We start from the raw sequence: 26,872 nt of genomic DNA on the forward strand, positions 1-26,872 counted from the left end.
TCCACACCAGGTTGGAAGAACCGTTTCTTCACTATAGACAGTTTAAGAAGCATTGCAATAGAGAATTATATAAGGTAATAACTGAAAGCCCCCTTTCCCACTGTGCCTTATTCCCCAGTCTTCCACCTAAACTATCTCATTACCTTCTTCAAAGGTAACACCATGATGCCCATCCTTCCAGATATATACATAAGTATATACTGTTAATTTTATATGAAAGGGATTATACAAATTGGGCTGGAACTTCCTTTTGTTCACTTAACAAAATATCTCAAAGGTCCTTTGAAATTTTTTACAAGACTTTGTCAAAATTATCATGTTTGTGTATTTGTATATCATCTGCAAACTCCTTGAAGGCATACTGTGTCTTGTTTAACACTATATTCCCAGTGCCTAGAATAAAGCCTGGTACTTAGCCATCAAATAATAAATAAGAGTTTAAAAGTGAATGTATGAATGAATACAGTCTATCACGATTGGCCAGAACAACAGGAGTGAACCACTAATATCAGGTGGGTAATTTGCATTTCCAAGGACTGGAAAATTAATTATTGATAACCATTTCATCTGATGACAATCTTTTGTGGTAGGTGTTATTAATATCAACTATTTTTGAGAAAACTGATCTTAAATAATTGCCTAAATTATTTATACAAATTAATTAATTTGCCTAAAATCACATAACTATTAGGTGGCAGGATTTTTTACTGAGGAAGTTAACTCCGCAACCAGTACTTTCAACCACTGAATTCTATCACCTCCATATTGAAACTATTAAAAGAGACAAAATTATCTAATATGCTTTAAAGTCTTACTATTCAGTGAAGCTCTTGGACTAGTAGTTTCAGCACTACCTGGCAATTTTTTTTTAGAAATGCAGAATCTTAGGCTACCTCCCCAGATGGTCTGTATGCATCTTAAACTTTGAGAAGCATTACTTAAAGAATACCAGGAAAGTGGCAAATCTCACTATATTAGTTTTCTATTGCTGCATAACAAACTACCACAGACTTAATGCCTTAAAACACAAATTTGTTATTTTATGGTTCTGTAGATTAGGAATCCAATATGGGTCTCACTGAGCTAAAATCAATGAGATGTCAACAGGGCTACCTTCTTTTCTGGTGGTACTAGGGGAGATTCATTTCCCTGCCTTTTCCAGCTTCTAGAGGCTGCCTGCATTCCTTGGCTCATGGCCCCTGTGGTGGTTTGGAGTTATGTACTCCAGAAAAACATGGTTTTAATTTTAATCCATTCCTGTGGTGTGAACCCATTGCAAACAGGTTTGCTTTAGTTAAGGTGTGGCCCAACTGAATCAGGATGGGTCATAATCCTATTACTGGAGGCCTTGTAGAGAAGGCTACAGAAAAAGAAGCCACAGGGATCATGCAAAAGCTGGAAATCATTGGAACCTGAAAGAGAAGAAAGATGCCACCACATACATTGTCATGTGATGGGAAAACCAGGGAACCCCAAAGACTACTGGCCAGCCAGATGATACTGACCCCAGGAGGAAGCAAGCCTTTTAGCCTCTGGAACTGTGAGCCAATAAATTCCTGTTGTCAAGCCAACCCATTGCTTGGTATTTGTTTTTGCAGCCAGGGAAACTAAGATAGCCCCTTCCTCCATCTTCAGAGCCAGCAACCTATCATCTTTCTGACCCTGCTTATAGTCACATCTCCCTCTGACCACAGCAAGGGAAAGTTCTCTGCTTTTAAGGATTCATATGATTATATTGGGCCCATCCAGATAATCCAGAATAATCTCCCCATCTCAAATTCCTTAATTTAATCACATCAGCAAAATCCTTTTTGCCGTGTAAAGTAACATAGTCCCAGGTTCTAGGAGTAGGATGTGGACATCTTTGGGAAGCCATTATTCTGCCCATCACAATCACCATCAACAATTTTAATTATTTCAAAATTTCAAAAAATAGATAATTCCTATTTTATAGAAATTTATTGAACAGAGCAAAAGATGGTAATAAACCTAATTTATTACAAAGAAAAATGTTTATTCCATGTACTGATTTTTAAGACACACAAAAAAATCACTTGTAACATGTACAAATAATGGTTGATAGTGTTTTCAAGAGAATCAGAAGCTTTTTTATCTATGATAGAAAATGCTCAGGGATATTCCTTAAATTTCTAGACTATGTATCCAATATATTTTTCAAAAAATTTACTTTTCTTCAAATTTTTGAAAATAAGATGCTTAAAAAGGTGTTCTAGTTTGCTAATGCTGCAGAATGCAAAACACCAGAGATGGATTGGCTTTTATAAAACGGGGGTTTATTTAGCTATACAGTTACAGTCTTAAGGCCATAAAGTGTCCAAGTTAACACATCAGTAATCAGGTACCTTCACTGGAGGATGGCAGATGGCATCCGGAAAACCTCTGTTAGCTGGGAAGGCACATGGCTGGCATCTGCTCCAAACTTCTGGTTTCAAAATGGCTTTCTCCCAGGACATTCCTCTCTAGCAAGCTTGCTCCTCTTCAAAATGTCACTCACAGCTGCACTCTATTCAGCCTCTTTGAGTCAGCACATTTATATGGCTCCACTGATCAAGGCCCACCCCAAATGGGCGGGGCCACACCTCCGTGGAAATATCCCATCAGTTATCATCTACAGTTGGGTGGGGCGTATCTCCGAATCCAAACATTCCAACTTAATCCCCACTATTATGTCTGCCCCACAAGATTGCATCAAAGAATATGGCTTTTTCTGGGGGACATAATACATTCAAACTGGCACATTCCACCCCCTGGACCCCAGAAAAACATATTCTTTCCAAATACAAAATACATTCATCCCACAATACCACAGAAACTTAAATCATTTCAGTAACAATAGTTAAGTACAAGATCCCATCAAAATCAAATATAGGCATGGTCAGTCCTAAGGCATACTTTTCCTTTAGCTTTGGATCTGTGGACTTAGAACAAGTTATATGCTTCCAATATACAAAGGAGGGACATTCATAGGATAAACATTCCCATTGCTATAAGGCGAAACAGTAAGGAAAACAGGGTTAACAGGACCAAAACAGTTCTTAAAACCTGCAGGACAAACTCCATTAGATTTCAAAGTCTGAGAGTCATTTACAGAACAACGTTGCGTCCTTGGGGCTTGAGAGAGCGGGAGCCTAACCCTTCCTAAGGGCCTTTTCGGCAGCCCTTTCCTCTCCAAATGCTTAGGTGAGTGCTCCAACATACCCATACATTGGGGAGACCACCTTCTCGGCCCCACCTTCCTCAAATATTGGGGCAGCTCCCGGATTCCCTTCCATCTCCGGGGCACAAGCTCAACCCCTTGAGAACAGTGTGGTGGCAGCCAGGCTCTCCCCAATTCCCTAGGAATGTGTTCCACCCTCTTTGGGACCTCAGGTGGCAAAACTCTTCCAGAGCATCGAGGTGGAATGCCCACCCTCGACCTCTGGGGCAAACTCACCCTTTCCAAGTGTGTGGGCTGCTCCGCTCTCCCAGCCCGAGACCTCCTGACTCCAGACCTCAACCTCCATGGCTCTGTCTTTGAAGAGATTTTTCCTTTAATTTTTCCCTTGTCTGTCTCCTCCAGTCCAGACCGGCAATGGCTCTGTCTATGAAGATCTCGCAAAAATTCTGTTGGCTTTGCATGAAGCATGCAGGGGTCAAAGCCATCAGACAATAGGATTTTCCACAAATCCTTTCTGCTTAACTCCTTTTCCAATCTTGGCTTGTACTGAAATGGCGGCTGGGTTCCATGTTTGGTTCCATCCTCACGTTGGGCTGTAGCTTCTGGGATTCCACCCCCTGGAAGCCTGTAATTTTCCAAGCCATCAGTTTCTGGTTTCTTGGAACCCAAGAGTTCAGTTCTAAGTTTCTCTCTCTCTGCTCGCATTTTACTATAAGCTGCAAGGAGAAGCCAGGATATATCCTCCACAGGTAGTCTGGAGATCTCCTCAGCTAAGTATTCCAGTTTGTCACTTTTAAATTCTTCCTTCCATCTGACACCAGGACTCAATTTTGCCAAATTCTCTGCCACTTTAAAACAAGGATCGCCTTTCTTCCAGTTTACAACAACATATTCATCATTTCTGCTCAGGGCCTCATCAGAAGTATCTTTAGAGTCCATATTTCCATAAACAGTCTCTTTAAAGCAGTTTTGGCCTTTTCTATCAAGCTCCTCACAATTCTTCCAGAATCTTCCCCTTATCCATTTGAAAAGCCATTCCAACATGTTTGGTATTTGCAAACTCAGCAGCAAAAGCACCCCACTTCTCTGGTACCAAAATCTGTTCTAGTTTGCTAATGCTGCAGAATGCAAAACACCAGAGATGGATTAGCTTTTATAAAACGGGGGTTTATTTAGCTATACAGTTACAGTCTTAAGGCCATAAAGTGTCCAAGTTAACACATCAGTAATCAGGTACCTTCACTGGAGGATGGCAGATGGCATCCGGAAAACCTCTGTTAGCTGGGAAGGCACATGGCTGGCATCTGCTCCAAACTTCTGGTTTCAAAATGGCTTTCTCCCAGGACATTCCTCTCTAGCAAGCTTGCTCCTCTTCAAAATGTCACTCACAGCTGCACTCTATTCAGCCTCTTTGAGTCAGCACATTTATATGGCTCCACTGATCAAGGCCCACCCCAAATGGGCGGGGCCACACCTCCGTGGAAATATCCCATCAGTTATCATCTACAGTTGGGTGGGGCGTATCTCCGAATCCAAACATTCCAACTTAATCCCCACTATTATGTCTGCCCCACAAGATTGCATCAAAGAATATGGCTTTTTCTGGGGGACATAATACATTCAAACTGGCACAAAAGGTGATTGCCCTTAGCTGCTTTAGGGTGATTTATATTTGAAAGTGCCTTTCTGAAGATAGTATCATAACCCCAAAGGAACAACTGAAGAACAGGTAGAACTTTTAGTACTGTAAACTTTACAAGTTCCTCTTCTGCCTATAAACAAAACTAGCTATAACTCAGGCCAGGGTTCCTGAATTATCCCGTTTAACTCTATAGGTCATTTTATCTGGATCTTTATTGTCTTTACTTAATGGTATGGAGGTAGGCACATTCTAAGTATTCTGTCTATCTCATATGATTTTCACTGATTGTGCCACTCAGAATCAAGAGTCAAGCAGAACTGTGAGATAGACAAGCTTGTATCTTTCATTTTAGATAGTCCTGTCTTACAAAGCTTTCCCTGATTTAGAGATGGTAGCCCACAAAATAGCATTAAAAAACATCATTAATATGATGTCTGAGTTTGTCGGAGCTGCTCTCACAAATACCACAAACTGGTTTTGGCTTTAACAGGCATTTATTAGTTCACAATTTTGATGCCAGAAGTCCAAAATCAAGAGATTGGCAAGACTTTCTTTGTCCCCAAAGACTGAAGCATTGTAATGCTGATTGTCAGCAATTCTTGGGGTTTCTTGGTTTATATCTCACATGGCAGTGTCCTCTCCTTTCTCACTTCTGTAACATCTGTAATCTTTCTATAAAGCCTCCAGTAATCTGAATTAAGACCTACCCTCATTCAGTTGTCACACCTTAGCTAAAAATAATATCTTCAAAAGATCCTATTTACAGTGGGTCCACACCCTCAGGGAGGCAGAATGAGATTAACAGCATGTGTTTCTTGGAGTACATATTTCAACCAACCACATAAGGCTTATTGGATTTTTTTAAAAGCAGTTTTATTCACACACCGTACAATCCATTCAAAGTGTATGACTTACTGGACTTTACGGCACTACTGAGATAAAGATATTATTGAAGTTTACCTTTGCTTCCAGAACCTCTATGGTCACTGTATTAGTTTCCTACGGCTGCTATAATTATAACAAATTACCACAAATTCGGTGGTTTAAAAGACACATTTATGCTATTATAGCTCTGAAGGTCAGAGGTACAAAATCAGTTTCAGTGGACCAAAAGCAAGGTGTGAACAGGCTATGCTCCCTCCAGAGGCTCTAGGGAAGATCTGTTTCCCTACCTTTACAGTTTATAGAGCCTCAACCTTGCTTTGTGGCTCCTTCCTCTATCTTCATGAAAGCTGGCATCAAAGCATCTTGCTTTAATGGTCACATTGCCTTCTTCTGTAGTCAAATCTCTGCCTCTGTCTTATAAGGAACGACACTTGCTATCACATTTAAGGTCCATCCAGATAATCCAGGATAATCTCCATATCTTGAGATCCTTAATCACAGCTGCAAAGTCCATTTTTCCATATGAGGTAACATTCACATGCTCCAGGGGTTAGTACCTGGATATCCTTGGGGCCATTATTTAGCCTACCATAATCACACTTGATGTGAAGCCATTAAGTAATAATGAATAATGGTAAATAATCATGTGTCAAAATGTGTACTACAAGTTATAAATACCAGGAGGGGATCCAAAGAAGGGGACAATTCATAAAAGCTAGATAAAGTGGGGAAGGCTTCTGGCAAGAAATAGAACTTCATCTGAGCCTCAAAAAATTTTTTGATTAGTAGACAGGAGGAGTAAGAACTTTGCAGGCTTGAGAAATAGAATGAGCAAGAGTTAAATCAGGAAGGTGAGTGACATGTTTATTAGTGAGGAGACAGGTCCATCTGGTCTTGGTTCAGGTGGAGGCATAATGGGAATAAGGTGAGGTGGTAAAATGATAAGGAAATGAGTGACAAGGTAAGTTTAGATTGTGGAAAGCCTCAAATACCAAAAGGTGTTTGATCTTTTTTCTTTATCTCCTAAGTTTTATTTAAGGAAGTGAGGTAAGGCAAATGATATTTTAAGAAAATTAATTTATAGGTTTCCCAGAATGAATGAAGGATGGGAGTGAATGGAGATAAGCAGACCATTTAGCAAGCTACAGTAAGGCTCTAGGCAAGAGGTAATAGCAGATATGGTAGCTGTGAGAATAGAACAGGTAGATCCAAGAACAATTTTGTAGGAGGGACCGACAGTACTTGGTGACTAAAATAGAATAAAGAAGAAATTAAAACAAAAGATGAACTGATGAATACAATAAAATTTTAGAACTGGAAGGGGCACAGTCAGACTCTCACTTAAAGAGATAAGAAAACTGTAGTTGCCCAAAGTCTCAGAACTAGTTCTCAGCAGAGCTGGCACCAGAACACCCAGACCAATGCTATTGTGAGAATTTACCAAACAGCGTATGCCTAAGTGCTAATTACAAGTAAATTATTGTCAGAGTGACTCGACTTCTAACGACTAGAGCAACCAGAGGAGAACGTATGTGGCCATATAAGTGAATTGAAATGAAAAGCAGTCATGTTATTACATGAACAGCTCATACTTAAAGTTATCCTCTAGGGTCTCAGCTGTCAACAGAAATTTGAGAAGCATCCCGAATTTTCCCTCTATTAACAGTGTAGCATCTCCTAGGTAGAGACTTATACTTCATTTATTCAGCCTAAATTATGGTTTGGATTATTAAATACTGTGGTCCATTGGTGAATAACTAAATGCTCAAGAAATTAACGACATGATACCAATTGTGACTTTAGGATTAAAGAACCTGAAGTTTAAATAACAATGAAAAACATGTTCCCAAATAGGCTGCAGAGTCTAATGGAATAAAAACTTACTTAAACATTAGAAAAATGATTCTTCGGGAGTCCCAGGGAGGCCAATTTGTCTCCTAGATGGTCATCTTTAGACTAAAGGCCTTGAAACAGTAAAAACATAACTTTAGCTACCATTGGATTTCCTTTTAGAATAGGTGAACCCAGGGTCTACCAGCAGGACCTCAGTTTGTTGACAACTAATATAATTAGACTTAGCATTACATTTTTTTCTTCCATAACAAAAAACTTAATTATTTACTTTCCTGTCTCACTTGTCTGGACTCATTTCTACTTTTATGCAATTAAAATATGGGCTTTACTTTACCCAGCTCTGAATCCTTTATAACTCTGATTAGGTCTAAGTCTTCCCACATTTTAATGTTGATATTTTGGAAGCAGATACATGGAAAAACAACTTACCTCAGAAAATAACTTAGAAACAATGTAACAATTTTTCCAAACTATGATTTTTCTGGAATTTGATCCTGGAAAGGATAGAATAGGGACACAAATTTTTTAAGCCACTGTGCCAGTTTGAATGTATTATGTCCCCCAGAAAAAGCCATATTCTTTGAGGCAATCTTGTGGGGCAGACATTTTAGTGCTGATTAGATTGGAATCCTTTGAGTGTTTCCATGGAGACATGCCCCACCCAACTGTGGGTGATGACTCTGATTGGATAATTTCCATGGAGGTGTTGGCCCCACCCATTCAGGGTGGGTGTGAATTAAATTAGTGGAGCACTATATAAGATCAGACAGAAGGAGCAAGCTACTACAGCCAAGAGGGACACTTTGAAGAAAGCACAGGAGCTACAGATGAGAGACAGTTTGAAGACAGCCGTTGAAAGTAGACTCTTGCTCCAGAGAAGCTGAGAGAGGACAAATATCACAAGTGCAACTAAGAGTGACATTTTTGAGGAACTGCAGCCTAGAGAGGAACATCCTGGGAGAAAGCCATTTTGAAACCAGAACTTTGGAGCAGACACCAGCCACGTGCCTTCCTAGCTAACCAAGGTCTTCTGGACACCATCAGCCATCCTCCAGTGAAGGTATCCGATTGCTGATGTGTTACCTTGGACACTTTATGGCTTTAAGACTAACTGTGTAACCAAATAAACCCCCTTTTATAAAAGCCAATCCATCTCTGGTGTTTTGCATTCCGGCAGCATTAGCAAACTAGAACAGCCACATTCTTAGACAACTTTATGGAGCAGAGCCACTAATCCAACTGCTCTCCAACCTCTATAGTCATGGATTTTAAAAAAATGAAATTATATTTTAAAATAATATAGTTTGATGAGTTAAGGCTAAGCAAATGATTTTATAAACTATTGGTCCACTCCCTCCACCTTTGTTGGAGCTGGAGGCAGGATCAGTGAAAACAGAGGGTACAGTCAGGAGAGAATGGGAAATGGGCACAAAGTTGTATAATTGTTATTGGTGGTTCTTCTCTTCCGGAAATGACTGCCAGATCCTGGAAGTCGGGGGCAGGGAGGCTGCCACTGGGAAAAGATATCAGAAGTAGAGCAGTACACTACTGACAGCAAGTGACCCTCTCCTTCCCTCCCATGCTTGTCAATTTTGGGGGGTTAATCATGGACCAAGCATGTAAAAACGTATTACAAAATATGTCAAGATATTACCAAGTCACCCTATTGTAGAAAACTTTCCATCAAGAAACATTCTTAAACGTAAGTTAAATTATGTTACTTGCAAATCATTACAAATTTAAGTGGTGACTTAATTGAAACCCAATGTTTCAACAGAGCATATTATTATCAATTAGTTTTTTGTTTTTATTTTATTTTGAAATAATTTAAGACATATACGAAGTCACAGAAACAGTACAGAGTTCCTATGTATTATTTATTCCACTCTCCCCAATGATATCTTAAAATATAGACTATCAAAACCAGGAAATTGGCATAATATTACCAATTCTTTTTTTAAAATTTCTATTATAAAAATATATACAACACAAAATCATTAATTAAAGAAATTGAGAATATTTTAAAAGTTAGTTGTAGTAACTATTTTAAATCTCTCTCCTGAACATTGGAGAAGAAAGTTGCCCTGGAAGCAGCCTGGTGAGAAAGGTGGAAGAGGTGACATTCAGAGTGGTTAAGTGCAGCCAGCACCACAATTACACTAGCTTGAAGTATTGTTTCTCAACCATGGCTGAACATTTGAATCACTGGAAGATGGACAAAATCAAACCACTGCCTGGCCTCACCCCAGACCTCTCTGCATGTAAGACCAAGGCATCAATATGTTTTAAAAACTACTCAGGAGATCCTAATGTGCAGCCAGGGTTCAGAACCATCATGTCAAGGCCCTATTAAGTTTGGTGGATTTAATGCTTTTCTTGAAATGAAAATTAATGAGATTTCTGAATGTTTTGCTTTAGTGACAGTCATTATCACTCACAAATATTGAAATGGATTCAAATTCCCTTTGCTCTGTAGGTCCAAGTTTCAATGCACTTTTCATAATCAAAGCTTTAAAACCTGGCAAGGTAATAGAAAGGTAATGAGACTTCTCATCCCTAGATCATAACTTAGGGGTTCAGGCGTGGGATAATAAGCTGGTTGGAGTAAACCAAGATGTACTCTAAAGTCCTTTCCTTTCAACTCTATGGCTTCTGGTTGTTTGGCCCAGTATCACTGCTTTTTTATTTTCCCTCAACAGTTTTATTCACACACCATACAATCCATCCAAAGTGTACAATCAATGGCTGTCAGTATAATCACTGAGCTGTGCTTACATTGACACAATCAATTTCAGAATATTTACATAGCTCCAAAAAGAAAAACCCCATGCCCCTCATACCCTCCTATTATTGACACTTAGCTTCAGTGTGATACCTTTGTTATAACTAATGGAAGAGCATCAAGATATTACTGTTAACTGTGGTCCACAGTTTGCTTTAAGTGCATTTTCCCCATATACCACCCTATATTATTAACACCTTGTAGCTGTGACATACATTCGTTCTAATATATGGAGGAACATTCTTGTATTTGTACTTCCACCTTCATCATCCACAACAAAATTCATTATGCCATACAGTCCCGTTTTATCCTCTAGCTTTCCTTCTAGTGATACACACAACCCTAAACTTTCCCCTTCAACCACCACCACACACCCAGTATCATTTACTTCAAATTAAAGTAGAATTTGGGCATTGCTAGCTAATATCACAGAGGGGAAAAAAACGTTGATTTCTCCCATTCTGCCTAGTTGTGGTAATCATGGACGCCTGGGCATAATCAAATTACCTCAGTAAAGTCCTTGCCCTTAAACTATTTTTGGAAACTAGAGATTTTCCAGATTACTGAAAGCTGTGGCGCTGGCACTGGGCGGGCATGAGTTTCGCAAGCGGAGCTGGAGCAAAGTCCTCCTCAGGCAGCCTTCGCTTTACTCCCATGCCACTGGGAACCACATGTTCCTAGCAGCCTTTTGGGGAACCGATGCCGTTCATATTCCTGTTTTCTTTCTAAAGATACAGCAAAGCAGTCCTCTCCAGATCCCTTGCGGGTCATTTAAATCACAAGTTTGTCCATACACAATACCACAGTTACCACTTCCACCCAAACTCGTTTGTCCTAGGAGTAGCAGGGATGACAGGCGCTGCGGGAGAAGGTTGGCCCCACGTTTCCCTTTGTCTACGTTGAACGCGCGCAGCGCAAATACAAAAATTAGGCGAGAGCGAGAAATGGGGCGAAAAATGCCTATTGTACACAAATTACTAAAATAGTGCAGGGATTTTAGGAAATTTCGCTAACTCTAATTTGGGAATAAGGTATCTTGTAAAGTTACCTCATTCTCGCGACTAAAAAGATCGCAAACGAGGCAGTTTATACCTAGTTTCCCTAAAGAGACCGCCTCCAAGACCACCATAGAGAAGGGTGTCCTCCCAATCACTCTGAATGGACTGGCGGACAAAACCCTCCGTTCCAGCGGCTGGCGCCCAAACGTCACCCGTGTCCCACTCCGTCTCGCAACGGGTAGAAGGCGCTCCTGAAGGGACTAATTGGAGTGCGCCGAGCTGACGTAGTTACGTCAGGGCGGAAGCGCACGCTGCGTAAATCGGTTCAGAACCCGGAGATCACGGGAATATCCGTCGCGCCGAGGAGGCTGGTTAGTCTAGCTCTGGGTTCCGGCTGCGTTGGGCGTGCGTGCAGCTCGCTTAGATTATGGCGTCCGGGCCTCACCCGACCGCGATGGCAGTTGCCGTCGCCTCGTCGGCTGCCCCGAGCGCGGGCGGTTCTAGCTCCGGCACGACAACTACGACGGCCACGACGGGAGGAATCCTGATCGGCGACCGCCTGTACTCGGAAGTTTCGCTCACCATCGACCACTCGCTTATTCCGGAGGAGCGGCTCTCCCCCACCCCGTCCATGCAGGACGGGCTCGACCTGCCCAGTGAGACGGACTTGCGCATTCTGGGCTGCGAGCTTATCCAGGCCGCCGGCATTCTCCTCCGGCTTCCGCAGGTCAGTGTTCCGGCCCCGGGTCTCTTGGGCGCGCCTTTCGGCGCTGCCGTTCTCTCCGTTGTATCGCAGTGCTAGTGAGCCCTCCCCAAGCCGGCCCCCGGCAGGTTGGAGTTGGCGTCTTCGGGCTCTCCAACTGTAGATCCCCGCGGGAGCCTTGGGTGGGAGGCCTGGGAGGCGGAGGGGAGGGGGAGGGGGAGGCGAGCGGCGGCGGCAGCACAAAATGGCGGCGGCGCCTGGTGCGGGCCCGCCTGACCCCTGCGCTTCCGTTCTACTCTGTTGTCTGCAGGTGGCGATGGCAACGGGGCAGGTGTTGTTTCATCGTTTTTTCTACTCCAAGTCTTTCGTCAAACACAGTTTCGAGGTGAGCACGGCGGGGGTTTCTTCATGCGGAAATGGGAGGGGTCGTAGCGTCAGAGCCAGCTTTTCCTGAAAGGGAGTGGTTAGTTCAGGCCTTTGTGCTAGTTCTCACCGTCCGGGAAGTTGGGAACGTTAGAATATGTTTTAGAAATTAGAAGATGGATTCTGAGCTTAGGTATTCTGTTATCAAGAATTACAGTTCCCAGTCAAATGCAGCAAAACTCCTGTGAGATCGAGCTTGACTCTGGATACAAAATTGAGTTAAACAATAAAAAGTGTAGTGCCAGTATAGCTGCTAAGTTTATGGCCTAGAAATACTACTTGTAATTTTTTTTCACCGAAGGTTGTCCCATTTGTGTCTTGAAGTTGCCCCGTCAAGTTAAGTTTGTTAGACTTCAGGGAGGCACTTTTTTCTCTCCCAACTTTATTACCTACTTCAGTAATTCTAACCATTGTTTTTATTCTCTCATTGGTTCTTTCAGATTGTTGCCATGGCTTGTATTAATCTTGCATCAAAAATCGAAGAAGCTCCTAGAAGAATAAGAGACGTGATTAATGTGTTTCATCACCTACGCCAGTTAAGAGGAAAAAGGTAAGATTGGCATTACTGAACATAATGTCTTTTACTACTACTGTACTGTGCACCAATCATCAAATCAAAGCATTCTTTCCTCTCAAGTCAATACCAAAGGAAAACTGACTAAATAATTTAGGTATTTAATTCACAAAGGAACATATTGATACTTATGTTACTTTGGAAAAAATATAATTAACCAGTTATCTAACTGAAGTTTGTAGAGGCAGTTGCGTTTATGGACAATCCTTACAGTGCTGTGAAGCCAGTCCTGTGGTTTTAAGATTAAACAAGAAAGGGAATGAGAATACATTTGGCTCAAGTGTGAGTGTATTTCTGTAAGTTATTTTTCCCCTCCCTTCTCTGGAAGATTGAAGGTTGGAAGTTTCAACAATGTAGTTCAAGTTAATATTGTGGCAAAGTTCTGTGTAGATTGTTTTTCTGTTCGAAGTCCCAGTTAATTGTTTATCAATTGAGGTTCTCAACATTGAACTACGATATATCGCATAATACCGGATCTGAAAGGACTGCAGGATGATAAAGTTTGGAGTTTGAAGTCAAAGGGATTAAACAGGTATTTTGTTTTGGTCAGATACAGTCTTAGTGAGTGGGTTAGAAAAATAAGATTGATTGGACTGCATTCAGAAGAGGCGAGGCCCATTTATTTGATCATCCAAGAAAATACAGAGATGGAAACAATATGTGTTGTCACTACATGATAACACTTTATGTGGACCTCAGCATTCTTGTGAGACAAATAACAAAGGTTTAGTTACAGGGCTTCCTGCATTTAAAAGTGATTTCTGGTACATCCTGCAGAAGTATTTACTTGGTCTAGGTTAGGTGTTAGCACTTTCTAAAGAATTGTGGTTGTGTTAGACAGTGTATGGAGTTTGAGAAGAAGTTAGTTATGAAAGGATTCTAAGTTGTATTGGGGGTTGGGTATTGGTTACTGCCAAACCAGTACCCCCCATCAGTGGTCCTTATTCTTGGCTGAATCAAAAAGTTGGTAGTATTGGAACTATTCAGAGACAAGCAAATGTTAATCACCTTTAGAATGATTAGCCTAGTCTGAAACATAGCTGTCCAGGTATTTTTCATAGCATATTTCAGTTATCTTTCTTACGTCACCCTCACATCTTTTCCCATTCATTCTAACCTTAACCGGGGACAGTGATTTTTTTTTTATTTCATTTTTTAATCTTAGCTTTTGGTGAATTCTGGAAATTGGGAAGATGTCAAATTGGCAGTTAGTTTGATCTGGGCTGAAATTGTGTTTAGATACCTGGCTGATTCTTCAGTGTTTAAAACAAAGTTCACTATCTAATAAAAGGCTCTGTCCTTAGTCAAAGGATTGTTTGCTTAAAGGAAATAGTTTTTTGGTGTTATTTGAACCATTGAGCCAACTGTTACATAAGCACATTATTTTCTTTGAACTGTGAGACTTCGAGTTTTCTTCCTTGATGTCAGATTAGGTAACTGCAAAAATCTTGGAATTTAAAATATCCTATCTGACTTGTTGAGTCTGGTGTAATATTGCCTTTTTTTGGTCATTATTTCCGATAAATTGATTTTGTCCCACACTAAGAAGTGTGATTATAGCAAGAAACTTAAGGAGTTATTAATTGCATGGGAGCGCTTTTTTTTTAAGCAGGATGTAAAAGTTTCTATGCATTTTACAAGTTTACTCAGACATATAACTTGTATATGTTATTAACTTCAACTCTTTTTTCCCTTGCAACCGACTATACAGCGACCAGCTACATTTACCAAAGCCTGGGTGATGTGGAGTGGTACATAGAGATGAAGCTGTCGTCATGGCAACAGTGAGTGAAGTATCGAAAATCCCCAAGGAGAAGCCAGTGCTCTGAGAATAGGTCACTGGAATCGGGGACTAACAGGTTGGCCACTGGTGAACCATTTAGAAAAACTCCTGTTTCTTGTTATAAGCTTTTGTCTTTGCTGTCCAAGTTATTAGAACTGTAGCTCAGTATCTTGGCATAGGTAATTGTCATTAGAAAGTTCTGTTGATAACTGTGTTTTAGTTAGGTAAAGCATATTGTCTTAATGATGCTATTTATTTTGATTTAGTGTATGTATAACTTTAAATTGTATTGTGACCTTAATAGTTACAGAAGAGGCATCATTTATAAAAGCATTTATTTTGGTGGTTTCCAGTCCTCGCTGCACATTAGAATCACCATGGCCAGGCCTCATCTACAGTTATTTGACTTTTTCCCCTTCAGTTTTTGTAGCTTGATAATTGTCTTTTAAACTCATATTATAAGGCTAAACTTAAAGGGGAAGATTACTTTCTTAATTTCAGTTGTTTTCAGTTAGTTTGCTTTTGAGATGCAGCATATTCCAAATTTTTAATTTTAAGGCATCCATATTCATACTCTAAGGCTTAGGGTAATGATGTTAAATCTTTTCAAAAACTGGTTCAAGCACTCATTGGTATTTCAGTTATGGTGTGATATTTTCATTGTGAATGGATTTTAGAGTTTGAGGGGTCTTAAGTTATCTGCCGTTTGTTTCTGTGCCTCTGCAGGTGGGCTTCAGTTTAAACAAACATCCCTAAAGAAAGAGAATGTTTTTACTTTGAAGTAGACATTACACATTTATGTATGATGAGCAACCGTCTGCTTCCTCATAAACTACCATCTAGTTTCAAAATTTCTTAGTCCTTATACCACATGAAATTAACCACGTTTTATATGGACTTTTTTTTTCTTAAAGTTATATTTCAATTAAATTAATTGGGCTAAAGAAAAAGTAACAATTACAACTATTTCAAAAGACCAGATCATAAACCACCAGTGACCAAAAACCAAGATTGTCTGTGAAGACTGAAATTTGCAGATTGTTCGTAACATACAAATCCACCTGATAAACCTGTGGAAACTTAAAGCAAGGCAGGTGGGGTTAGGTTTCTGTGTGTGTGTGTTGATAATGAAAATTACTTCTAGATGAAGGCTTTTTGCAGGAGAGGTTTTTCTAAATGGAGCTGCATTTAACTTTTATTGGCTTGTAGGAAAGTTTACTGGGGGAAAAGAAGAAACTCGAGCAACCTTTTAACTCAATGTGCTTGTTGCCACAGAAAGTGCTGATTGATACTTTGTTAATTTCAATGAAGAAAGTACTTGCTTAAGCACTTTCTGAACTTCTCTTACTGTTGACTTTGTGGGAACATATTTTTCTATTTCAGTTAGAAAATCTTTCTTGGGTTAGTTGTAAATTACATGTACATTGAGCCCTCCTTGACTGGTGCCGTTAAAACCAACTTTGAACAAAGTGAGGATATATTATACACCCTCAAAGTTAACTTTTAAAAATTACCAGTAATAGCAAGCCTAAATAGGAACTTGAGTATATAGCTGAATTATAGTAAATAATGGGTTTGGTTTCCTTAATCTGTTTAGATGTTATTTGGGATTTTGACAAAACTGTAAGGGAATGTAAGGATTATGGTACAGTAGGTGGAAAACAAGAATTAGTTTAAGCAGAATTACTTAATTAAATCTGATTTGAGACCATACCTAGCAGTAGTTCAAACAAATGTTCAGCTGGTTAATTGCAGTAACAGCTGAATTTTATCAGCATTGGAAGGCAACTCTTAAAGCAGCTTCTTAATAAGACTAGAGATGATTTGATCAACTTAAAAGAGGAAAATGACTCAGAGCTGTGCTTTTTAAAAGTTCTGTAGGGATTCTAATGCTGTAGTTTACTGTCTGGCTGAAGGGTTAAGAATTAAAGTGGTGCAATTATAATGAGGTATTCTGACTCCCAGTAGCAGTCAAAAGAGGGCCATCAGATAAAACTAGTCATTAGTCTGGGTTGGATTTGAATTTTTTTCAAATTTCCTGTAATGATAATAAAACCTGAAAAATCTTGTTTTCATGTATCAATTGCTTTCATTTGCTTTAAATTTGATTTTCTCAGATGAACATTTAACTTGTAGCCCTACTGTCTGAAAAAACAGACCCATTATTTTTGTTAGAAAGTAGCTCCCTCTTAAGTTGGTGGCCTTACTTCACACACCTTTCATACTGCAGTTAGTAGCTGCAATACGAATTGAACTGTATAAAAGCCATTTTTCAGTGTTGTTAATTTAAGTAACAGCTGCTTTTCATTTTATCAGCTTTGCCAACTTTTAATGGAATTTGATAAAAACCATGCACTTTATACTAGATTTTGAAATAGTCGAGTTAAGCATTCCAGTTTTATTTTAATTTTAAATGCGAGATAGCAAGGAAAATAAATATAAGACAGCTGGTTTTTTTACTTGATTAACATGTCACAATAGTAGTAACGTAGCTCATTTCAGATTGGTTTCTAACTTTCATAGTAGATATATAAAAACAGATTTGTTTTGGTTTTTAAAATATGCACTTATAATTTTTTTGATCTGGCCTGCATGTTGAAATGTAATATATACACGTATATTTTATGATTCGTAAATATTCAGAATGACTGTCTTTAAAAAACAGTATGTTGGGTTCTACCCTAGAGTAAAAATTCGTGACTCATTTGGCTGAAAATACATTCACTATGGGGGAAAATATTTAAATGTACTACCCATGTACGTAACATATAGTTAGTGTCTTAGTTTTCTCATTGGGTGAATCTAAAAATGTATTAAAGGAAAGATACTGGTAAATTAAATAGCTTTTGAAAAAGGAAAGTCCAGTTCCTTAACAGTTTTTTGCTTAAATAAAAAGTTCTTAGGAAGAAACCAGTTTTGAATTACAAAACTTAAGAGCCTTCCATAAATGGTAGTTTTTTTCCCTATATTAAGAAAAAAAAAACTTGGGAAGACATCAGTCAGATGTGCTATTTTCAAAGCATTCAAGCACTGTATCGTAGAAACTTTTTGAAGCTATTAAGGTTTAATCAGACAGAAGCATTGAATATATTCTTCTGATTCCCTCGCTATGGTCCTCTCTTTTGCACTGCATACTATGTAAAGTATGTTGCCTAATAACTAAATCCAGTGGTTTTACCCAGAAAAATCAAGGTATAACTGACACAAGTATATGCCTATTTTGCATAGATCACTTGGAGTTTTGAATCTTGAGCTTTTAAACTTGTCTTCTTGATTTCTTGGATGATTGAGCTGACTCCTTAGTTTTCTGGTTATTTTTTTAAATAGAGTTAGATTTTTAGAACAATTTGTTTAAACAGATGGCCCAACTAAAGGAATCTGAATTAGCCATCTACTTTTTCCCCCCTAATTTCTGTTTTGGTCATAAATTAGTCAAGAGTTGATATTTTATACATGAGTAAAATCATTTAATCTTACAGAGTCTTTATAGTGCTGTAAATATTTTCCAAGAGCACATTAGTTTTGTCAGTGGGTTACTGTTTGGATACTGTTTTGGAATCTAATAGGATTTGTCATAATAAATCAATAAATCAATATAAGTTAACCAGTATATATGCCCAAAATATAATTGGAGTGAAGAAATCTATGAGGATAATCCAAGAGCATTAAGAGTGATTTTTCTTTTCATTACAGGGCCATTAGTTCCTTTAGAAATTTAGTCTAGTTTTATATATTTAATTAGCGTAACTTGGACAGCACAAGATTAATGCTTTAACTTGTTTGCAGGAGTTTAAAAAGCTGGTTTCTGTTGCCAATAGTTGGTTGGAAGGGAAAATGGAGATGCCACAAATAAAATTTTTTGGATGTGCAAAACAGTTTTGATTTTATTTCTTACAAACTGTAGGACTCCAAGCCCCTTGATCCTTGATCAGAACTACATAAACACCAAAAATCAAGTTATCAAGGCAGAGAGAAGGGTACTAAAGGAGTTGGGATTTTGTGTTCATGTCAAGCATCCCCATAAGGTGAGTTGTAGAGAGCAAAAATTGTATTTCGTAAGTATTAGGGTTTTGCTTAAAATTTTATTTTACGTGAATTTATATTTAAGAGTTAACTTGGATGGGTTTTTTTTTTTTTTAATAGTTTTTTTAGACAAGTGGGTTTACAGAACAATCATGCATAATATATAGGATTCCCATACACCACTTTGCCACCAATACCTTGCATTTGTGTAAAACATTTCTTAAAATTATTAGCACTTTATTAAAAAGTGTACTTTTTTTAAATAGTAGTTATCTTTGTTAACTTGATGAAAGATTATTAAAATAGTACTGTAGTAGTATTGATTAAAAACATTCTCTTGGATATTGGTATTTATCAGTAAAATGGGTGTCAAGAGATACGGGTTCAAATCATCACTCTTCGTTGGTGACCATATATAAGTTCCTTTTGCCTCTGATTAAGCCCGTTTCCCTACCTAGAACTTTTGAGGGGTGAGGGTTGGAATTCTGTGTTTCAAGGAATAAATATGGTATCTGCAAAGGCACCGGCATACTGCGTGGCACATAGTAAAATGCTCAAAACATGTTAATGAAAACTTCATGGGCTTCTCCACCATCTTTTGGTTTTCATATGATCAGTAAGTAATAGCACAGTGGTTACAAGAATGGGTGCTCTGGGGTTAGGACTATGCGAGATAGAAACTTGGCTCTGCCGTTAGCTTTGTTACCTTGACAGATACCTCTGTTGCTAGTCTGTGCATCTTTAAAATGGAATGATGGTGGTACAGATCCAGAAAGACCTGACATGAACTGAAACGTGGCGTTTTTTTTTTTTTTTAATCTTCATTTTATTGAGATATATTCACATACCACGCAGTCATACAAAACAAATCGCACATTCGATTGTTCACGGTATCGTTACATAGTTGTACATTCTTCATCTAAACCAATCCCTGACACCTTCATTAGCACACACACAAAAATAACAAGAATAATAATTAAAGTGAAAAGAGCAATTAAAGTAAAAAAGAACACTGGGTGCCTTTGTTTGTTTGTTTGTTTGTTTCCCCTATTTTTCTACTCATCCATCCATAAACTAGACAAAGGGGAGTGTGGTCCTTATGGCTTTACCAATCCCACTGTTACCCCTCATAAGCTACATTTTTATACAATTGTCTTCGAGATTCATGGGTTCTGGGTTGTAGTTTGATAGTTTCAGGTATCCACCACCAGCTACCCCAATTCATTAGAACCTAAAAAGGGTTGTCTAAATTGTGCATAAGAGTGCCCACCAGAGTGACCTCTCGGCTCCTTTTGGAATCTTTCTGCCACTGAAGCTTATTTCATTTCCTTTCATTTCCCCCTTTTGGTCAAGAAGATGTTCTCCATCCCACGATGCTGGGGTCTGTATTCCTCCCCGGGAGTCATATTCCACGTTGCCAGGGAGATTCACTCCCCTGGGTGTCTGATCCCACGTAGCGGGGAGGGCAGTGATTTCACCTTTCAAGTTGGCTTGGGTAGAGAGAGAGGAGATATGGCTGTTCATATGTCATGCTTTAATGGATAAGTCACTGCATAAATACCAGTGTTTGCTGTAACACTGTTACACTGTGGGTGTTATATGTTTTTTATCTGTTGTGTAACTTAACACATCTAGCCTCTAGGGTTTTGGACATGCGGAATGTATGTACCTTAGGAGATCTATATAAAATGCCTAGCACAGTGCCAGTCACCTAGTAGAGTGGTCATGAAAAATTAGCTATTGTGTTACTTGAACTGATTAACTCCCATTTTATTCTACACAACTTTGGAACATATTTTTGAATGTAATTTTTATGAAATCTAATAATTTAACGTTTGTTGAGTCTGGTACATTTTAGGTTGGTCTGTATTACCTGTACAGCTTATAGAAGAATTAGAATTTGGACCTAACATTTTTCCAAGTACTTTGTTCACTGAACAGTCTGTATTCTGAATGAAAGAGCCAGCAATATGCTAAATACAATTTTTTTCCCTTGTCCCTTTAGATCATTGTTATGTATTTACAAGTCTTAGAGTGTGAACGTAATCAAACCCTGGTTCAAACTGCCTGGTAAGTTGCTTTTTTACATTTCTTTCCTAGCCAGGAAAACAGAAGCAGAAATAAAGTAAGTTTCCCCTTTCCAAAATAATGAATAAGTTTGTTTTGGGGCTTTTTGTTTTTTTTGTTTTTTAACTAAAAGGTAAATAATGCTTATTTCTGCTTCCTGTTTTCTTGGCTTGACTAATTACTTTTAATGGAGAACTCAATTTAACTTTGTTCTTTTTTCTACTCTTTAATTAAAGGGTAGTCCATGATGGTAAGTCATAGAACTCTGCCCTCTGCACTTCAGCCCATGACCTCAGGATGGCCTGATTGGCTGCCCTGCTCTCCAGCCAATCCAGTGCAAGCTCTCATCCGAGATTCACTGAAGTGGTCCATATCCATCTGGCAGCATCTTCTAGTTCTGTCGGGGTGTCAAAAGGATTTGTATATTTGCTTCTAGAAGTAACTATTTGACATGCCTGTGTGTTTAATGTATACCTGTAACTATCAAAATGAATAGTTCATTTTTGATAGATTTGTTGTCCAGCCATTCTGAATTAAATGATTTTTTTAAATTAGGGGTTTGACTAAATTTCTATTTTTAGTATGTATAGTATGAATTCTACCAAAGGAAACCATAACTTACAGCTTAAAATGGGCACCAGTTCCCATAAAGGATGAGTTTTTAACTACTGGGCTAATTCAGGCAATATTAGAAGTGAGAAGTACTTCATTTTTAAAAGAGATGTTAGTATTACTTAATCACTTTAGAACTTGGACTTTTGAGATGCAGGTGTGTATTTTTGGAGTGCTGGCTTATTTAAAGGTAAAAGAAGGAATTTGTGTTGTGGTCTAGCCACAACTTTATAAAGCTGTTGGTGTGCAGGACTTAATGTTGTTCTTTATGTTCTTGCCATGCTTCTTTTGGATTCAATAATAATAGAAGTATTTTAAAAGTCTTAACATTGCTTTGATAAAATGCATGACATTTATGTGTTTTATTCACCAGATTTTAGCAGCTTATGTGCATAAGGATTTTAAGAAATAGGTCCACTTAATCTTAGGCTTTTTAACCTTTAAAACAACTTGTAAAAGAATTTTCAATAGGTTAGGTAACCTTGCTGGTAGGATTCATTAAGAAAAGTACAGCAATTTAGTAACTGAAGGAGTTATAATCACTTTTTTATACCTTAGTTGCAGAAAAAGGTATGTAAACAGGTCATTGTATTTATTGCTTTTCACTTCCCTACTTAGATATTCTGAAGCAGCCTAGTTTTCTTAATGTAATTGCTTACTGAAAATGCCTTTTACCCCTGTCATAATATTTTGAGTTTTTGAAAGAACTTGGTGACACTGCTTTTCATTGTGGATAAAAGGAGAGATGGTCAGTAATTAATGGCTTGAAGTATTGTTGGAGTGGTTTATCATTTCTGAAACTAGTTCTTGGAATTGACTATCAAGGCATTGCTTTTAATCAAAAACAAGGACTTCAGAAAAAAAGTTCTGCTGGGAAAAAGTAATTAAGGAATTAACTTAAAAGGGTTTTGGTCCTATGTTAAATTCTTATCTCCTAATGATTTTTGAGTTAAGGATTGTTAGATGCTAGACTATAAAGATGTGAATTAAATATGAGAAGAAAAAAGAAATAAAGTAGATTGAGTCTCCAATTATATGTTAGCTTCAGAAGAACTGGTCTGTGTACATACAAAGCTTATAGTTGAAATATTTTTCAGAATTATATGAAATGACAGTCTTCGAACCAATGTTTTTGTTCGATTTCAACCAGAGACTATAGCCTGTGCTTGCATCTATCTTGCAGCTAGAGCTCTTCAGGTAGGGGTATATATCCTATTTTGTGTAGTATAGGATAAAGAACAAGAATTATCAGTCATTCTGGTAAAAAACAGTGAAAATTTAAACCGTTCTTTTTATGGTTTAGATTCCACTGCCAACTCGTCCCCATTGGTTTCTTCTTTTTGGTACTACAGAAGAGGAGATACAGGAATCTGCATAGAAACACTTAGGCTTTATACCAGAAAAAAGGTAATTTCTGTTTATTTGTGTTTGTGCCAGTACACTCTCAAAGGTAAAAATATAAACTACTAAAAGTGGGGATATTAATTAACTCCACTTTCCTCCAAAAGCCAAACTATGAATTACTAGAAAAAGAAGTAGAGAAAAGAAAAGTAGCGTTACAAGAAGCCAAATTAAAAGCAAAGGGATTGAATCCTGATGGAACTCCAGCCCTATCAAACCCTTGGTGGATTTTCTCCAGCCTCTAAACATGTAAGATTTATTCAGAATTGAAATGATTTGGGGGCACTGAAGGTATATTGGTTATGAGAAAACTTTAGTATTTAACAATTGCATAGAAGGCAATGACGTTAAGAAGCTTTTACCATTTCTCTTCATAAATCACCTGAAGACTGCTACTTGAAAGCATAATAGAGTTATATTTGGCAATAAACTTTTGGGCCCTCTGTTAAATCGCAGTAATTAACACATAATTACTATTTTCTAAAGCATCACCAAGAGAAGTAAAAGCTGAGGAGAAGTCACCAGTCTCCGTTAATGTGAAGATGGTTAAAAAGGAACCTGAAGATAGACAGCAGGCTTCCAAAAGCCCTTACAATGGGTGAGTATACCCGAGTTAGAATATTGGCCTGAAGAATCTTTTGTTGTGTGTTTAGTTTCTAAACTAAAATTTTGTGTGTTTTTGTGAAGCGTAAGGAAAGACAGCAAAAGAAGTAGAAATAGCAGAAGTGCAAGTCGGTCAAGATCACGAACACGATCACGCTCTAGATCGCATACCCCTAGACGACAGTAAGTATATATTTTCTTAGGGAAGGATGCTTTATTTGGAATCTTTGAAAGTTACTGGTTTTATTCTACATGGATTTTGTTTGTTGTTTTTTTTTCTTTTAATAAACACGGGCAAACTATGAGACCTGAGTTTGGGAATGTGCTCTGGGTGTATGGGTTTTTTGTTTGTTAGTTTTAGGATGATGTATCTTAATGGTGTTCTATTCTGTTTTTCTCCCACCTATTTTGGAGAAGTGTAGGGTCTGGCCACAAAGTGCTATGGAGGTTTATACTGTGAAAACATCTCTTTCTGTTTAATTTCAGTTAGAAAATGTGAATATTTTATTAAGCCTTATAAATAACAAGTAATCCAATCAACCATAGCCAGAGAATGGGAACGATAGTTGGGTTTGTAATTAACTTGCTAATTCCTTGTGGCTCTCCTTCAGTGGTGCTTTGAGCATATGAAAGGAAGTCGTAAAAAGCATAGCTTAAGGACAGTTTGTAAAAGTTGCTGATTACTTTTCCTTCTGTGTAGACTAAAGTATATTTGCTTAAGATTTGTATAATAGTGTTACAGATTTGGGGGGAGGGTAGTTAGGGGTGGAGAGAGTTAGAAAAAGTCTTCAGTTCTGGCTTGTCATTGATACAGTCCATAGTTTTATTTTGAACCTGTTACGAGAAACCACAAGAATAATCTTCCCAGTAGAAAATGAATCTAAATCTCAAATTTTTATCTTAAGTTATAATAATAGGCGGAGTCGATCTGGAACATACAGCTCGAGATCAAGGAGCAGATCCCGCAGTCACAGTGAAAGCCCTCGAAGACATCATAATCATGGTTCTCCTCATCTTAAGACCAAACATACCAGAGATGATTTAAAAAGTTCAAATAGACATGGTCATAAAAGGAAAAAATCTCGTTCTCGATCTCAGAGCAAGTCTCGGGATCACTCAGATGCTGCCAAGAAACACAGGCATGAAAGGGGACATCATAGGGACAGGCGTGAAAGATCTCGCTCCTTTGAGAGGTCCCATAAAGGCAAGCACCATGGTGGTAGTCGCTCAGGACATGGCAGGCACAGGCGCTGACTTTTCTTCCTTTGAGCCTGCATCAATTCCTGGTTTTGCCCATCTACAGTGTGGTGTATGGACTTGTAATCAAAACATTAAAAGCAAACTGATTAGGATTTGATCTATTAAACCCTCTAGGTCTCTAGAAACACTGAGGACATTTTCTTTTGAAAAGAACTATGTTAATTTTTTTTGCACATTAAAATGCCCTAGCAGTATCCAATTGAAAACCATGGTCAGGTTCAGTTGTACTTATAGTTGTGTATTGTTTATTGCTATAAGAACTGGAGCGTGAATTCTGTAAAAATGTATCTTATTTTTATAGAGATAAAATTGCAGACACTTCTATTTAAGTGGTTATTTGTTTAAATGATGGTGAATACTTTCTTAACACTGGTTTGTCTGCATGTGTAAAGATTTTTACAAGGAAATAAAATACGAATCTTGTTTTTTTTAAACTGCTTCCAATACCTTATTAAATAAATTATTAAAAAGACCACAATTTTAATAGTAAAATGGCTGTACTTGTTTTCTGACAACTAATTTTTTCCTCCAGTAGATACAGTCTGAGACTATTGAAATATAGTACTTATCTGCATTGTGAGCTTTTATGACAGTCTTCACTAGATATGGAAAAAGCAAAGCTGGTGGCCCATACAAGGGAACATTAAATGATACATTGTTGCACTAAATCCAAGTCAAGTTAAAACCTGAATTATACATGAATGGTACCATAAGGTTATTTTAAGTTAGTTTTAAGTACTGCCTCTAAAGTGAGCTGTTGAATTTAGACAGTGGTATGATTTTTTGTCTAGGCTAGGAGAATTCGATAACAAGATGAGTCTCCTGGACTTGACTGGGTAAAGTCTGACCACAGAGAAGTAAGGTTTGATGCACAGGTCCAGACTTAAATCCAAATGATTGTTTCCTCAAATTATTACTCATATAGAAGCAATTTTTCCAAGTGTTTGGGAAAGGAGTTTAGCGATCTTAACCATAATTAACATCTCAATTTTCTATATTTTTCCATTAAAATTGTTTTTTACCCACCCACAATGGTTTTCTGATAAAGTTAACAGTAATTTTTTTACTACTCAGGCATTATCCAAATTTCTCTTATTGTCTTTATCATTTGTGTTTATAATTGTTTTTTCAAACAAGGTTCATATATGTTGCACTTGGTTGATAAGTCCTTTTATCAGATTCTTTTTTTTCTTGTAATTTAAAGAAATCGAGTCATTCTGAGGAATTTTCTGATTTCTGGGTTTGCTGATAATACAGCCCTATGGTGTCATTGTCCCTTATATTTCCTGTAAACTGGTAGGTGGAGGGATAGGTTTGATGACATTCGTTTTTTTTTTTATCGGTCTGAAATTCAGAAGTCTGGAGATTGCGGCTGTATGCTCTTCCAGAACTTGTTTCACTGAATTCCTAATTCTTAAACCCAAGGTGCTTGTACCTTGAAAGCCTTGAGTCTGTGTTCCTCATCTTGTGTGCACATGTTGTGTCTCACATCTGTATGGTCCTCTACCACAGCTGTTACTCTTGATGCAAATAAGCTGTTTACTATTGGTCCTAACCACCTCAATTCTTAATACAAGTTCTTTCATGTTGTGGAATGTTGTTACAATTTATGCTTTTGCAGTTGGTGTCTTAACTCTGAAATAGGACAAGTGAAATTCTTAATCACCTTTCCCCCCATCCACCTTGCTTTCATAGCTTTAAATATTGTCACAGTTTTTATCAGTTGAGTAGTTAACCTCATTATTAAGACCCACAATCTGGTTCAAAAGCCTTTTCTTTTTACTTAAAAATTGAAAGCTAGCCTTCATGAAGGTGTTTCTAAAAAGCAATATAATTTCAAAGTATTAAATGCTTATTGTCATATTTAAGAGCCTTTTCTTAACTCATCATGAACTGTAAATAGTTACAAAGTTTGTTTTGTTTTCAGCAGATTTAAAGCATAGGTACTGAGGGATTCAGTTTAGCTAGAGAGATGGAGAATGTGTAATTTAGGTTTGATATGGAAAAGCCTTCATCAGTTTCTTCCACGGGAAAATTGGAAGGGAGCAGCAGCGTTCATTGTGTGGGCCTCTATCTGCTCATGT

General features: G+C 38.0%; 2 protein-coding genes across 3 annotated transcripts; both read left to right on the forward strand.

Annotated features, from left to right (window-relative positions):
* The first annotated feature begins 11,656 nt into the window (after window positions 1-11,656).
* On the forward strand, window positions 11,657-23,523 carry LOC119538801 (cyclin-L1). Of its 2 annotated transcripts, XM_037841977.1 has the most exons (10): window positions 11,657-12,066; window positions 12,353-12,427; window positions 12,906-13,015; window positions 18,727-18,847; window positions 20,851-20,915; window positions 21,149-21,162; window positions 22,621-22,721; window positions 22,828-22,931; window positions 23,033-23,174; window positions 23,412-23,523. In XM_037841977.1, the coding sequence occupies exons 1-7, from the start codon at window positions 11,767-11,769 to the stop codon at window positions 22,629-22,631; spliced, it is 696 nt and encodes a 231-aa protein (XP_037697905.1). In that variant the 5' UTR covers window positions 11,657-11,766; the 3' UTR covers window positions 22,632-22,721; window positions 22,828-22,931; window positions 23,033-23,174; window positions 23,412-23,523. The 2 variants fall into 2 exon arrangements, with proteins under 2 accessions (XP_037697905.1, XP_037697913.1); XM_037841985.1 differs by lacking the exon at window positions 21,149-21,162 and having other exon boundaries at window positions 11,658-12,066.
* CCNL1 (cyclin L1) lies at window positions 23,121-25,280 on the forward strand. The gene is made up of 4 exons (XM_037823835.1): window positions 23,121-23,148; window positions 23,412-23,523; window positions 23,613-23,711; window positions 24,434-25,280. Exons 1-4 carry the CDS (start codon window positions 23,121-23,123, stop codon window positions 24,780-24,782), a joined length of 588 nt encoding a protein of 195 aa, XP_037679763.1. The 3' UTR covers window positions 24,783-25,280.
* The last annotated feature ends 1,592 nt before the right edge of the window (window positions 25,281-26,872 follow it).

This window comes from Choloepus didactylus, chromosome 1 (genome assembly GCF_015220235.1).
Source record: "Choloepus didactylus isolate mChoDid1 chromosome 1, mChoDid1.pri, whole genome shotgun sequence".
Taxonomy (NCBI): Eukaryota; Metazoa; Chordata; class Mammalia; order Pilosa; family Megalonychidae; genus Choloepus; species Choloepus didactylus.

Coding starts and splice junctions, on each gene's coding strand:
- LOC119538801 (XM_037841977.1), top strand. CDS start 11,767: ATGGCGTCCGGGCCTCACCCGACCGCGATGGCAGTTGCCGTCGCCTCG. Junction 12,428..12,905: donor TCGTCAAACACAGTTTCGAG/GTGAGCACGGCG, acceptor TGGTTCTTTCAG/ATTGTTGCCATGGCTTGTAT. Junction 13,016..18,726: donor CGCCAGTTAAGAGGAAAAAG/GTAAGATTGGCA, acceptor TACAAACTGTAG/GACTCCAAGCCCCTTGATCC.
- CCNL1 (XM_037823835.1), top strand. CDS start 23,121: ATGGAACTCCAGCCCTATCAAACCCTTG. Junction 23,149..23,411: donor CCAGCCCTATCAAACCCTTG/GTGGATTTTCTC, acceptor TATTTTCTAAAG/CATCACCAAGAGAAGTAAAA. Junction 23,524..23,612: donor TCCAAAAGCCCTTACAATGG/GTGAGTATACCC, acceptor GTTTTTGTGAAG/CGTAAGGAAAGACAGCAAAA.